The 14,889-nt window shown below is 45.5% G+C and overlaps 1 protein-coding gene across 9 annotated transcripts in view; it reads left to right on the top strand.

Moving 5' to 3' along the window:
* The window catches only part of LOC106566126 (R3H domain-containing protein 2), an 89,869-nt gene extending 79,234 nt beyond the window's left edge, over nt 1-10,635 (top strand). For all 9 annotated transcript variants that reach the window (XM_045691916.1, XM_045691918.1, XM_014133977.2 and 6 more), the window contains 6 exons: nt 212-309; nt 540-709; nt 1,357-1,507; nt 7,306-7,400; nt 7,542-7,626; nt 8,715-10,635. In XM_045691916.1, coding sequence (XP_045547872.1) covers nt 212-309; nt 540-709; nt 1,357-1,507; nt 7,306-7,400; nt 7,542-7,626; nt 8,715-9,088 — 973 coding nt within the window. In that variant the 3' untranslated portion in view covers nt 9,089-10,635. The remainder of the gene's footprint in view (nt 1-211; nt 310-539; nt 710-1,356; nt 1,508-7,305; nt 7,401-7,541; nt 7,627-8,714) is intronic.
* The last annotated feature ends 4,254 nt before the right edge of the window (nt 10,636-14,889 follow it).

Raw genomic sequence — 14,889 nt, 5'->3', positions numbered from 1 at the left:
TCTGTGTGTGTGTGTGTGTTTCTCTGTGTGTCTCTCTGTGTGTGTGTGTGTGTGTGTGTGTGTGTGTGTGTGTGTCTCTCTGTGTGTATATGTCTCTGTTTCTCTGTGTGTGTGTGTTTCTCTGTGTGTGTGTGTTTCTCTGTGTGTCTCTCTCTGTGTGTATATGTCTCTGTTTCTCTGTGTGTGTGTGTTTCTCTGTGTGTCTCTCCAGTCCATCAGTAGGGTACCTGCAGCCCAGCTCAGAGCAGTACCAGATGAGCCCGTCTACTTCTCCCTGCAACCCTCCACAGATGCAGCAGCAATATTCAGGTGAGAGTTCATCTGGTTTGCGATGAACCAGAAGGAATGCCACACAGGTGTATTCTGACTTTGTTGAATACGCCAATCAGGTGAGAGTTCATCTGTTTCTGAGCTCTAACTTTATCGATTAGGTTTGGTCAACAACGTTGGCCCTGTGTTGTAGCTCTTATGACTAAGGGTTCACTTTAAAAGTGTAACCTTTTCCCTACAATGCTTTAACTGTGTGTGTTGTGCTACAGGGGTGGCTTCCCCGGGGCCTGGGGTGATGGTCATGCAGCTTAGTGTCCCCAATGGACCCCAGCCTACCCACAACCCTCCTCTGGTACAGTGGAACCCCTGCAAGTACTACAGCCTAGAGCAGAGACCCAGTAAGCCTGGAGACCTCTACAAATCTGACAACACACAGCAGGTACTATATACAGCATATATACAGCACTACTATAATACTACCATACAGTACTACAACTGATACTACATACAGCACTACTATAATACTACCATACAATACTACAACAGATACTACATACAGCACTACTATAATACTACCATACAATACTACAACAGATACTACATACAGCACTACTATAATACTACCATAGAGCACTACTATAATACTACCATACAATACTACAACAGATACTACATACAGCACTACTATAATACTACCATACAGCACTACAACATATACTGTATACAGCACTTCTAGAATACTACACTACAGTACAACTGGTACTGTATACAGCAGTACTAGAATACTACAGTACTACAACAGGTACTGTATACAGCAGTACTAGAATACTACACTACAGTACTACGACTGGTGCTACATATACACAATTACTGTACTTCCTGTATACTCTATACCACTACCTCGCTTACAGTATCCCGTGGACTGTTCATATGGAGGACAGCGTAGGATTCTCCATGACATTTTAAATGAAAAAATACTAATTTGTGATATATTTGTTGACTATCTGTATTGTGAACTACAGTACGTCTCGTCCTCTCCTCTATCCATGTCCTACCCTCTCTCTCCCTCCCCCCACCCCCCTCCAGACGAGTACACAGATGCAGAGCAGTCCCCTGTCCTCCCCCACCCAGTCTCCTACCCCCTCCCCCTCAGGCAGCGTGAGCAGTGTCTGTCCAGGCCTCGGCCCTCTGCCCCTACTGTCACAGTTCCCCCGGCCTGGACCAGGGTCCGCACAAGGTAACGCCACACGGAGACGGACAGATGCACACCGTAACACTTACCATGCACACACACACGCACACGCACACGCACACACACACACGTGGCCTCCTGAAAGGTGCCACTACAGCCGATTATGATGGGAGTCCCATAGAGCGGCGTACAATCAGCCCAGCGCCGTCCGGGTTAGGGGAGGGTTTGGCCGGGGGGGCTTTCCTTGGCTCGCAACGCTTTAAGTAACTCCTTGTGGCGGGCCGGGCGCCTGCAAGCGTATTTTAGTGGTCAGTTGAACGGTGTTTCCTGGCTAAGCGAGCAGTGTGTTAAGAAGTAGCTTGGCGGGTCATGTGATGCAAGACGCATGCCTCTACCAACCCCGTTGGAGAGTTGCAGTGATAACACAAGATCCAAACAACCGATTTGGATGTCACGAAATAAGGGGAGAAAATATATATATATTTTTAAACACACACACACACCAGCTTGACATGTCATGACAAAAAGATGTGTACATGTGCCACCTTACTGACCAAATGTCACTGTGAGCCGGTAGCAGTCACGCTCACACACACACACTCACACGCTCATACACACGCTCAGACACACACACACACACACACACACGCACATACACACGCTCATACACACACACACACGCTCATACAAACACACACGCTCACACACACACACACACATGCTCACACACACACATGCTCACACACACACACACACACACACACACACACACACACACACACACACACACACAGCTCATACAAACACACACACACACACACACACACACACACACACACACACACACACACACACGCTCATACAAACACACACACACACACACGCTCATACAAACACACACACAGGCATATTTGACTATGGTGAGCCTCTGTTATTCCAGCTGAGATACTCCTGGTTCTTGCTCTTTCACCCACTTCCACAGTGACCCCTTCACACAGTGACCCCTTCATGATGAGCTGTCCATGTTGTTTTTGACTAGCCCCCAGCAGACCCTGAGAACCTCACTCACCTTATCCACATGGCTGCTCTGACCCCCCCCCTCCACACACACATACACACTTGCCTACATTAACTGGTCCTTTCACCTACTCATCTGTCCTCACACACTTGACTTGGGTTGCAAAGGGAGGATGACGAAACCTAAGTTAGGACATTTTGAGCGTGTTCATGTTTTTGGGGGAATTTTACAAGACGACACGCCATCAAGTGGAATTTTTGAGTACTTCAGATTATCACAAGTGTCTGTAATTATCTCTGGCCCTCTGTATCGCCTCATCTCCTGTATAATACTGTATATACAATAATTAAAGAAGATGATTTAAAAATTAAACATTAAATGACAAAGCTGTAAAACATTATCCTAAATATAAACCATCAACTTTGTGAATAACATTCATTGGTGTTTAATATGAGGGTTTCAGCATGACATGTCCTTTTTCTACATACTTGTATTTGTTTTACTATGTCAATGTCTTTGTGGACAGTTGTGAAAAAAGTCAACAGTAGGAAGACTTGCAGAGTTAAATGAAAATAATGCCATTGTTGATTAGATGCATTTTTTCATTAATTAGTCTATTTTCTATTGAATCATATGGTCTATTTACTAGAAACTCCTGGACAATAAGGAGACAAAAATGATAATAATTAATACTATATAATGATACGTTTCTTTTTTTTAAAAACTTTATTCAAGTGTAAATTACCAAAGTTAACATAGAAAACCAGTTAATTACCAATATTATTTCGGTAGCTTGCCCGACACACACACACACCAGTGGAGGCTGGTGTCATCATTTTTTTTAAGGAGGATGCGAGACCCACGATATACAGTGCATTCAGAAAGTATTCAGACCCCTTGACTTTTTCCACATTTTTATACGTTACAACCTTATTCTAAAATTGATTTGAAGAAAAAAAAATCCCTTATCAATCTACACACAATACCCCATAATGACAAAGCAAAAAAAGGTGTTTAGAAATGCTAGCAAATGTATTAATAATAAAAAACTGATCAGATTTAAATCACATTTACTCAAGTATTCAGACCCTTTACTCAGTACTTTGTTGAAGCACCTTTGGCAGCGATTACAGCCTCGAGTCTTCTTGGGTATGATGCTACAAGCTTGGCACACCTATATTTGGGGACTTTCTCCCATTCTTCTCTGCAGATCCTCTCAAGCTCCGTCAGGTTGGATGGGGAGTGTTGCTGCACAGCTATTTTCAGGTCTATACAGAGATGTTCGATCAGGTTTAAGTCCGGGCTCTGGCTGGGCCACTCAAGGACATTCAGAGACTTGTCCTGAAGCCACTCCTGCGTTGTCTTGGCTGTGTGTTTAGAGCCATTGTCCTGTTGGAAGGTGAACCTTCGCCCCAGTCTGAGGTCCTGAGCACTCCGGAGCAGGTTTTCATCAAGGATCTCTCTGTACTTTGCTCAATTCTGCTTTACCTCGATCCTGACTAGTCTCCCAGTCCCTGCCATTGAAAAACATCCCCACAGCATGATGCTGCCCCCATCATGCTTCACCATATTTGTTTAATTTATTTAACCTTTTTATTTAACTAGGCAAGTCGGTTAAGAACAAATTCTTATTTACAATGGCGGCCTACCAAAAGGCAAAAGGCCTCCTGCGGGGACGGGGGCTGGGATTAAAAATTAATCAATAAATAAATACAATATAAATATAGGACAAAACACACATCACAACAAGAGAGACAACACAACACCACATAAACACCACCACATGACAACACAGCATGGTAGCAACACAACATGGTAGCAGCACAAAACATGGTACAAACATTATTGGGCACAGACAACAGCACAAAGGGCAAGAAGGTAGAGACAACAATACATCACGTAAAGCAGCCACAACTGTCATTAAGTGTCCATGATTGAGTCTTTGAATGAAGAGATTGAGATAAATCTGTCCAGTTTGAGTGTTTGTTGCAGCTCGTTCCAGTCGCTAGCTGCAGCGACCCAGGGATGTGTGTGCTTTGGGGACATTTAACAGAATGTGATTGGCAGAATGTGTGTGTGTGTGTGTGTGTGTGTGTGTGTGTGTGTCCTAATAGTGTTATATAACTGTAGGGATGGTGCCAGGTTTCCTCCAGATGTGTCGCTTGGCATTCAGGCCAAAGAGTTCAATCTTGGTTTCATCAGACCAGAGAATCTTGTTTCTCATGGTCTGAGAGTCTTTAGGTGCCTTTTAGCAAACTCCAAGCAGGCTGTCATGTGCCTTTTACTGAGGAGTGGCTTCCGTCTGGCCACTCTACCATAAAGGCCTGATTGGTGGAGTGCTGCAGAGGTGGTTGTCCTTCTGGAAGGTTCTCCCATCTCACAGAGGAACTCTGGAGCTCTGTCAGAGTGACCATCAAGTTCTTGGTCACCTCTCTGACCATGGCCCTTCTCTCCTGATTGCTCAGTTTTGGCCGGGCGGCCAAAGTCTTGGTTGTTCCAAACTTCTTCCATTGAAGAATGATTGAGGCCACTGTTCTTGGAGTCCTTCACTGCTGCAGAAATGTTTTTGTACCCTTCCCCAGATCCGTGCCTCGACACAATCCTGTCTCGGAGCTCTACAGACAATTCCTCCGACCTCATGGCTTGGTTTTTTCTCTGACATGCACTGTCAACTGTGGGACCTTATATAGACAGATGTGTGTCTTTCCAAATCATGTCCAATCAATTGAATTTACCACAGGTGGACTCCAATCAAGTTATAGAAACATCTCAAGGATGATAAATGGAAACGGGCTCAATTTCGAGTCTCATAGCAAAGGGTCTGAATACTTATGTAAATAAGTTATGTTTTTTTTTCTTTGTAATACATTTGCAAAAACGTCTAAAAATCTGTTTTCGCTTTGTCATTATGGGGTGTATTGTGTGTAGATTGAGGATATTTATAGAATCCATTTTAGAATGAGGCTGTATCAAAATGTGGGAAAAGGAAGGGGTCTGTAGGTGGAAGGGGGTGAGAACCATGAGCCTCCTATGTTTTGTATTGAAGTCAATGTAGCCAGAGGAGGATGGAAGCTAGCTGTCCTCCAGCTACCCCATGGTGCTACCCTACAGAGTGCTGTTGAGACTACTGTAGACCTTCGTTGCAAAACAGTGTGTTTTAATCAATTATTTGGTGACGTGAATATATTTAGTTGTCTAAAAATTAGAGGTCAACCGATTAATCGGAATGGCTGATTAAGCCCATTTCAGGTTTTCATAACAATCGGTAATCAGCATTTTTGGATCCCGATTATGGCCGATTATATTGCAGTCCGCTGACCACCTGTTACGCGAGAGCAGGCAGCAAGGAGCCATGGTAAGTTGCTAGCTAGCATTAAACGTATCTTATAAAAAACAATCAATCTTAACATAATCACTAGTTAATTAACTACACATGGATGATGATATTACTAGTTTAACTAGCTTGTCCTGCGTTGCATATAATCAATGCGGTGCCTGAAATTGTCACTTCTCTTGCGTTCAGTGTAAGCAGAGTCAGGGTACACTTGAAGTCGGAAGTTTACATACACTTAGGTTGGAGTCACTAAAACTTGTTTTTCAACCACTCTACAAATTTCTTGTTAACCAGCTATAGTTTTGGCAAGTCGGTTAGGATATCTACTTTGTGCATGACACAAGTCATTTTTCCAACAATTGTTCACAGACAGATTATTTCACTTATAATTCACTGTATCATTATTCCAGTGTGTCAGAAGTTAACATACATCACAATTCCAGTGGGTTAGAAGTTTACATGACTGTGCCTTTAAACAGCTTGGAAAAATCCAGAAAATTATGTCATGGCTTTAGAAGCTTCTGATCGACTAATTGACATAATTTGAGTCAATTGGAGGTGTACCTGTGGATGTATTTCAAGGCTTACCTTCAAACTCAGTGCCTCTTTGCTTGACATCATGGGAAAATCAAAAGAAATCAGCCAAGACCTCAGAAAAAAAATTGTAGACCTCCACAAGTCTGGTTCATCCTTGGGAGCAATTTCCAAACGCCTGAAGGTACCACGTTAATCTGTACAAACAATAGTACGTAAGTATAAACACCATGGGACCACGCAGCCGTCATACCACTCAGGAAGGAGACGCGTTCTATCTCCTAGAGATGAACGGACTTTTTTAAAAATATATATATATATAAAAATCGGCCGATTTAATCTTATTTTAATTTTTCACTGAGGAGGATGGTCCTCCCTCTTCTGACGAACTGACATTTACATTAGTCATTTAGCAGACGCTCTTATCCAGAGCAACTTACAGTAGTGAATGCATACATTTCATACATTTTTTTTTTTCTCTCCGTACTGGTCCCCCTGCTGTCCCCCAGCAGACCCTGAGAACCTCACTCACCTTATCCACATGGCTGCGTTGCCCCCCCCCCCCCTTCCCCACACACATTCTCACACACACACACACATCACACCACCTTTCCTAGCTTGCTCTTTCACCTACACATCTATCTTCACACACTGCCTCAGCTCACCGTTTACACTCCACAGACACACAGTTATCCTGGCCTTTCGCAGACACACAGTTATCCTGGCCTTTCGCAGACACACAGTTATCCTGGCCTTTCGCAGACACACAGTTATCCTGGCCTTTCGCAGACACACAGTTATCCTGGCCTTTCGCAGACACACAGTTATCCTGGCCTTTCGCAGATGCATCTCTCCCCAACTTTCCCAGCTAACCCTTTAAACCCACGTTCACCTTTTGATTCTGGCTCACACATATTTCTATAATATTTCAGTTTGTGTTCTGTGCCATGTGTGTAGGTGACGGGTGCTACTCTCTGTTGGGCCAGCCTCTCCAGTATAGCCTCTGTCCCTCTCCTCTCATCCACAGCCAGACCAATTACAGCTCACATCAGGTACTGTCTCTCTCTTTCTCCTTCCCTCCATCCCTCCCTGGTCTCTGTTCCGGCCCTCCGCGTCCCTTCAAAGTGTAGCATATAACCAGCCTATAACTAGCCTGTAACCTGCTTGACCCTGGTGCTGTTTGTGCATTTCAGAGCCAAGTAGGAATGAAGCATGGGGCGAGAGGGACGAGACAGACACTGAAGTCTCAATCTACAGACCTGGGGACCACTGACGTCGGTAAGACATCAGACTTCTTCATTACATTACATACGCTAGATCTACAAGACTACCTTATGCTTTCACCATCACACACACACACACCATACACACACACACCATACACACACACACACCATACACACACACACACACACACACACACACACACACACACACACACACACACACACACATCACACACCATCACACACACCATCACACACACACACACACACACATCACACACACACCATCACACACACACCACACACACACACACACCATCACACACACACACACACACACCATCACACACACACCATCACACACACACCATCACACACACACACATCACACACACACACACACCATCACACACACACACACCATCACACACACACACACCATCACACACACACACACCATCACACACACACGCACACCATCACTCACACGCGCACACCATCACTCACGCACACACACGCACACACACACACACACACACACACACACACACACCATCACTCACACACTCACACACACACACCCATCACTCACACACTCACACACACACCATCACTCACACACACATCACACACACACCATCACTCACACACTCACACACACACCATCACTCACACACTCACACACACACCATCACTCACACACTCACACACACACCATCACTCACACCATCACACACACACACCATCACACACACACACACACCATCACACACACACACACACCATCACACACACACACCATCACACACACACACCATCACACACACACACCAACACACACACACACACCATCACACACACACACACCATCACACACACACACACCATCTCACACACACACACACACACACACATACACACATACACACACATACACACACACACACACACACAGACACACACATACACACACACATACAAATGCCTGATCTTTATTTGTCCTTTATTATACCAGGTAGGTCCATGAATAATACATTTTTATTGACAGTGACGTACTGGAATGGGTCTGAATGTATTCATTCAGTTATTGTGTGGAAGTTCTATTAGTGTCATGTCTGACCTCTGTCTTCCTGTCTCCAGTGGTGAGTCGGGTGCTGGAGGTGACTGATCTCCCAGAGGGCATCAGTCGCCCTGAGGCTGAGAAGCTCTTCAACCAGCTGTCCATGTGCGGTGCGAAGATCCAGTGGCTCAAGGACCCGGTGGTGGGGGGCCGTGGAGGCTACTGTGGCCCTGGAGGGCATCACGGTCCTGGGGCTGGGATGGGGCCTGGAGGGGGGAAGGGCGACGGCAGCGACCCGGCTCACCTCTACACGGTGGTGGCTGTGTTTCCTTCCACCATGGCTGCACAGAGTGCTTCCTTCAAACTCAACAACAGTGGGGCGAGCCTCTTCAAACTGAGGGCCGCCAAAAAGAACTATGACCTAAGAGTCCTGGAGAGGGCCAGCTCCCAGTGAAAAGGAAGGAGAGAAGGGACGTTTGAAAAGTAGGAGTGGTAAGGAGTTGGACTGAGGGGACTGAACAGTTTGGACGGACAGGAAAGTGGGACAAGACGTCACACGTTAAGGGAAACGGGTGAACACAGAACACAAACTGAGAAGATGGTGTTTGCAAAATATGAAAATATATTTTCATTTTGAATTGTTTGTTTTATATTATTGATACCTAAAGAGCACATAAGATACGTGAGCATGTGGATCACTGTTGCTGTGTATTTGTGCTAACACCCACGTCCATGCACAGACAGGCAACAGGGTCACGTGGCACTCCTGAACACACTGGACAGTCAACTTCAGTCCATCCTTCCCTTCTTCCCCTCCGCTCTCCTCCAGACTTCCTCTCTCCCGCTCTCTCCCGCTCTCTCCCGCTCTCTCCCGCTCTCTCCCGCTCTCTCCCGCTCTCTCCCGCTCTCTCTCTCTCTCAGGCTGACTTATTTAAACGTTCATATGCACAATTGCTCTCTTTCTTTTATCTTTCTCTCCTTCCCCAACTCTCTCTATTTAGCCAATTGTCTCATACTCTGTCATGCTCTCGTTCTCTCTGCACATTCTCTAACTGCTCTCTCCTGCTTTCTGTTGGCCTGTATACTGCTGTTGTGGGTTTCTGTATATTGCTGTTTTTCTCAGAAGAGTATTGTTCTTTTTTGGTTCTATATATATTTATATAAGTGATGTATGGAATTAAATTAATTATATATTCAGTGACTTTTTCAGTGGATAAGTTTACCCCGTTTTACCTTACCTCACCAGCCCAACTTATCCCCTCCTCACCAACCCAACTTACCCCCTCCTCACGTACCTCACCAGCCCAATGTACTCCCTCCTCACCTACCTCACCAGCCCAACTTATCCCCTCCTCACCAGCCCAACTTACCCCCTCCTCACGTACCTCACCAGCCCAACGTACTCCCTCCTCACCTACCTCACCAGCCCAACGTACTCCCTCCTCACCTACCTCACCAGCCCAGCTACCCCCTTCACACCTACCTCACCAACCAACCTACCCCCTCCTCACCTACCTCACCAGCCCAACTTACCCCCTCCTCACCTACCTCACCAGCCCAACTTACCCCCTCCTCACCTACCTCACCAGCCCAACTTACCCCCTCCTCACCTACCTCACCAGCCCAACTTACCCCATTTTCCCATACGCCACCAGCCCAACTAACCCTGTCCTAGCCTACCTCACCAGCCCAACTAACCCTGTCCTAGCCTACCTCACCAGCCCAACTAACCCTGTCCTAGCCTACCTCACCAGCCCAACTAACCCTGTCCTAGCCTACCCTTGCAACCCCAGCTTACCCTATTCTCCCGGTGCCATGACCCCACTCTCCCCTCATTGTGCTTCTGTTTTTCGGTGACAGCAGTGCAGAACGTACCAGAAGAAGTAGTTACAAGTGCATAATGATTGCATAATGTCTATTGTAAATTTGATTGAATCAGTTATTTTGTTTTGTTTTAAAAAAAAATCTATAAAAGCAGAGAAAAAAAATCTATACAAATTGTTCCTGTGTCTGTGTTGCAATGATTTAACAGATCCGGAGGATTTGGATGTGAGTGGAATTTATTTGATCAATTTGATTTATATCTAATGTCCATAAATACACACGAGGTCGAATCACAGGATATATACACTGCTCAAAAAAATAAAGGGAACACTTAAACAACACATCCTAGATCTGAATGAAAGAAATAATCGTATTAAATACTTTTTTCTTTACATAGTTGAATGTGCTGACAACAAAATCACACAAAAATAATCAATGGAAATCCAATTTATCGACCCATGGAGGTCTGGATTTGGAGTCACACTCAAAATTAAAGTGGAAAACCACACTACAGGCTGATCCAACTTTGATGTAATGTCCTTAAAACAAGTCAAAATGAGGCTCAGTAGTGTGTGTGGCCTCCACGTGCCTGTATGAACTCCCTACAACGCCTGGGCATGCTCCTGATGAGGTGGCGGATTGTCTCCTGAGGGATCTCCTCCCAGACCTGGACTAAAGCATCCGCCAACTCCTGGACAGTCTGTGGTGCAACGTGGCGTTGGTGGATGGAGCGAGACATGATGTCCCAGATGTGCTCAATTGGATTCAGGTCTGGGGAACGGGCGGGCCAGTCCATAGCATCAATGCCTTCCTCTTGCAGGAACTGCTGACACACTCCAGCCACACGAGGTCTAGCATTGTCTTGCATTAGGAGGAACCCAGGGCCAACCGCACCAGCATATGGTCTCACAAGGGGTCTGAGGATCTCATCTCGGTACCTAATGGCAGTCAGGCTACCTCTGGCGAGCACATGGAGGGCTGTGCGGCCCCCCAAAGAAATGCCACCCCACACCATGACTGACCCACCGCCAAACCGGTCATGCTGGAGGATGTTGCAGGCAGCAGAACGTTCTCCACGGCGTCTCCAGACTGTCACGTCTGTCACGTGCTCAGTGTGAACCTGCTTTCATCTGTGAAGAGCACAGGGCGCCAGTGGCGAATTTGCCAATCTTGGGCTGTAAGCACAACCCCCACCTGTGGACGTCGGGCCCTCATACCACCCTCATGGAGTCTGTTTCTGACCGTTTGAGCAGACACATGCACATTTGTGGCCTGCTGGAGGTCATTTTGCAGGGCTCTGGCAGTGCTCCTCCTGCTCCTCCTTGCACAAAGGCGGAGGTAGCGGTCCTGCTGCTGGGTTGTTGCCCTCCTACGGCCTCATCCACGTCTCCTGATGTACTGGCCTGTCTCCTGGTAGCGCCTCCATGCTTTGGACACTACGCTGACAGACACAGCAAACCTTCTTGCCACAGCTCGCATTGATGTGCCGTCCTGGATGAGCTGCACTACCTGAGCCACTTGTGTGGGTTGTAGACTCCGTCTCATGCTACCACTAGAGTGAAAGCACTGCCAGCATTCAAAAGTCACCAAAACATCAGCCAGGAAGCATAGGAACTGAGAAGTGGTCTGTGGTCTCCACCTGCAGTAACCACTCCTTTATTGGGGGTGTCTTGCTTATTGCCTATAATTTCCACCTGTTTTCTATTCCATTTGCACAACAGCATGTGAAATTTATTGTCAATCAGTGTTGCTTCCTAAGTGGACAGTTTGATTTCACAGAATTGTGATTGACTTGGAGTTACATTGTGTTGTTTAAGTGTTCCCTTTATTTTTTTGAGCAGTATATTTCTGTTTACACAACACATTCTTCCATCTATGCCATGGCATTAAATAGAACATTGCGTATTATATATTTTTATGTTCTACTAGAATCCTAAAGTGAGTCATCTGTTGACATCACGCCAGTGTCAACATCTCGGCATCACTGGACCGCTGTAATGACTTTGTACCCTTCTGAGGTGTGTGTGTGTGTGTGTGTGTGTGTGTGTGTGTGTGTGTGTGTGTGTGTGTGTGTGTGTGTGTGTGTGTAGTACTAGCCTTGTGTGAGCACCAGAAGTCTGCAGAAGAATAGTAAACCAAGGAAAATGTGGATAAGTGAGGACAATTCACCGGTTCTCACTTATAAAAAAAAAAGTCTGTTTTGGGTTTAGGGATTAAAATCAGGGTTTAGGGATTAAAATCAGGGTTTGGGGTTAGGGATTAGAATCAGGGTTTGGGGTTAGGGATTAGAATCAGGGTTTGGGGTTAGGGATTAGAATCAGGGTTTGGGGTTATGGTTAGGGAAAATATGATTTTGAATGAGAATCAATTGTTGGTCCCCAAAAGGTTCCTCAAGTATAGTAATGTCTCGTGTGGGTGGGTGGGACAGCTGAGCACATAATACACCCTGTGTCTCAGCTGACTGGGAGAAATGAGAACCCTGTGTCTCAGCTGACTGGGAGAAATGAGAACCCTGTGTCTCAGCTGACTGGGAGAAATGAGAACCCTGTGTCTCAGCTGACTGGGAGAAATGAGAACCCTGTGTCTCAGCTGACTGGTAGAAATGAGAACCCTGTGTCTCAGCTGACTGGTAGAAATGAGAACCCTGTGTCTCAGCTGACTGGTAGAAATGAGAACCCTGTGTCTCAGCTGACTGGTAGAAATGAGAACCCTGTGTCTCAGCTGACTGGTAGAAATGAGAACGTCGTGCCTCCACGTCCTCCCAGTGTAGTGAACCGTTTAGAGGTCAGTCATCACATGAACACATCCATCACAACTGTCTGCTCAGCATTAATATCAAAGCAAACGTCTCTCTCTTCACACACACTGTTGTTATTCATGTTAGCAGGCATAGGTGTGCCAATATCGGTGCATTACAGCAAGACTTCGAACTGCTTGTCCAATCAGCATCCAGGATCCAAATAACCCGTTTTATAATTTTGATTTATACTGAACAAAAATATTAACTCGACATGAAGCAATTTCAAAGATTCTACTGAGTTACAATTCATGAGGAAATCAGTCAATTAAGACAGCCTATAGGGAGGAGGTCAGAGACCTGACCGTGTGGTGCAAGGACAACAACCTCTCCCGCAACGTGATCAAGACAAAATTGATTGTGGACTACAGGAAAAGGAGGACCGAGCACGCCCCCATTCTCATCGATGGGGCTGTAGTGGAGCAGGTTGAATGCTTCAAGTTCCTTGGCGTCCACTTCAACAACAAACTAACATGGTGCAAGCACACCAATACAGTCGTGAAGAGGGCACGACAAAATCTATTCCCCCTCAGGAGACTGAAAAGATTTAGCATGGGTCCTCAGATCCTCAAAAGGTTTTACAGCTGCACCATCGAGAGCATCCTATTTTCATGTCAAGAAAATAGTCAAATAATAGTAGGTGTTTCCAAACTTTTGACTGATACTGTTTATACGTCTCTTGGTCACAGATACCTTAAAAAAAAAATGGGCCCTGCAATGGGCCTTAAGATCTCATCACAGTATTTCTGTGCATAAAAATTTCCATCAATAAAATGCAATTGTGTTCGTTGTCCATAGCTTATGCGTGCCCATACCATAACCCCAACGCCACCGTGGGAAGCTCTGTACACAACATTGACATCAGCAAACCGCTTGCCCACACGATGCCATACACGTGGTCTGCGGTTGTGAGGCCGGTTGGACGTACTGCCAAATTCCCTAAAACAATGTTGGAGGTGGCTTATGATAGAGAAATTAACATTACATTTTCTGGCAACAGCTCTGGTGGACATTCCAGCCGTCAGCATGCCAATTGCACGCTCCCTCAAAAATGATGATGCGTTACAAAACTGCACATTTTATGGCATTTTATTGTCCCCAGCACAAGGTGCACCTGTGTAATGATCATGCTGTTTAAGCTTCTTGATATGCCACACCTGTCAGGTGGATGGAAATCTTGCAAAGGAGAAATGCTCACTAACAGGGATGTACAGTGGGTATAGAAAGTCACCACCCCTTTCAAAATGTTCCCCTTTTATTGCCTTACAGCCTGAAATTAAAACACATAAAATCTTACTTTTTCCGGCTTTATTTACACACAGTAACCCACAATATCTAAGTAAAAAAAAATGTATCTGAAAATGTATTGAGATAGTAAAATACTGTATTTGGATAAGTGGACACCCTCCTGAGTTAATACTTGGTGGAACCACCTTTTGCTTGAATTACAGCCATGAGTCTCTTTGAATACGTCTCTACTAACTTTGCACACCTAGACTGTACAATATTTGCCCATTCTTCCTTGCAGAATTGTTGAAGCTCTGTCAAATTGCATGGTGACCGCTCATGGACTGCACTCTTCAAGTCATTCCACAGATTCTCGATGGCATTTAGGTCAGAGCTCTGACTAGGCC

Source organism: Salmo salar, chromosome ssa12, assembly GCF_905237065.1.
Source record: "Salmo salar chromosome ssa12, Ssal_v3.1, whole genome shotgun sequence".
Classification (NCBI taxonomy): Eukaryota; Metazoa; Chordata; class Actinopteri; order Salmoniformes; family Salmonidae; genus Salmo; species Salmo salar.
This window is presented reverse-complemented; position numbering and strand designations above follow the sequence as displayed.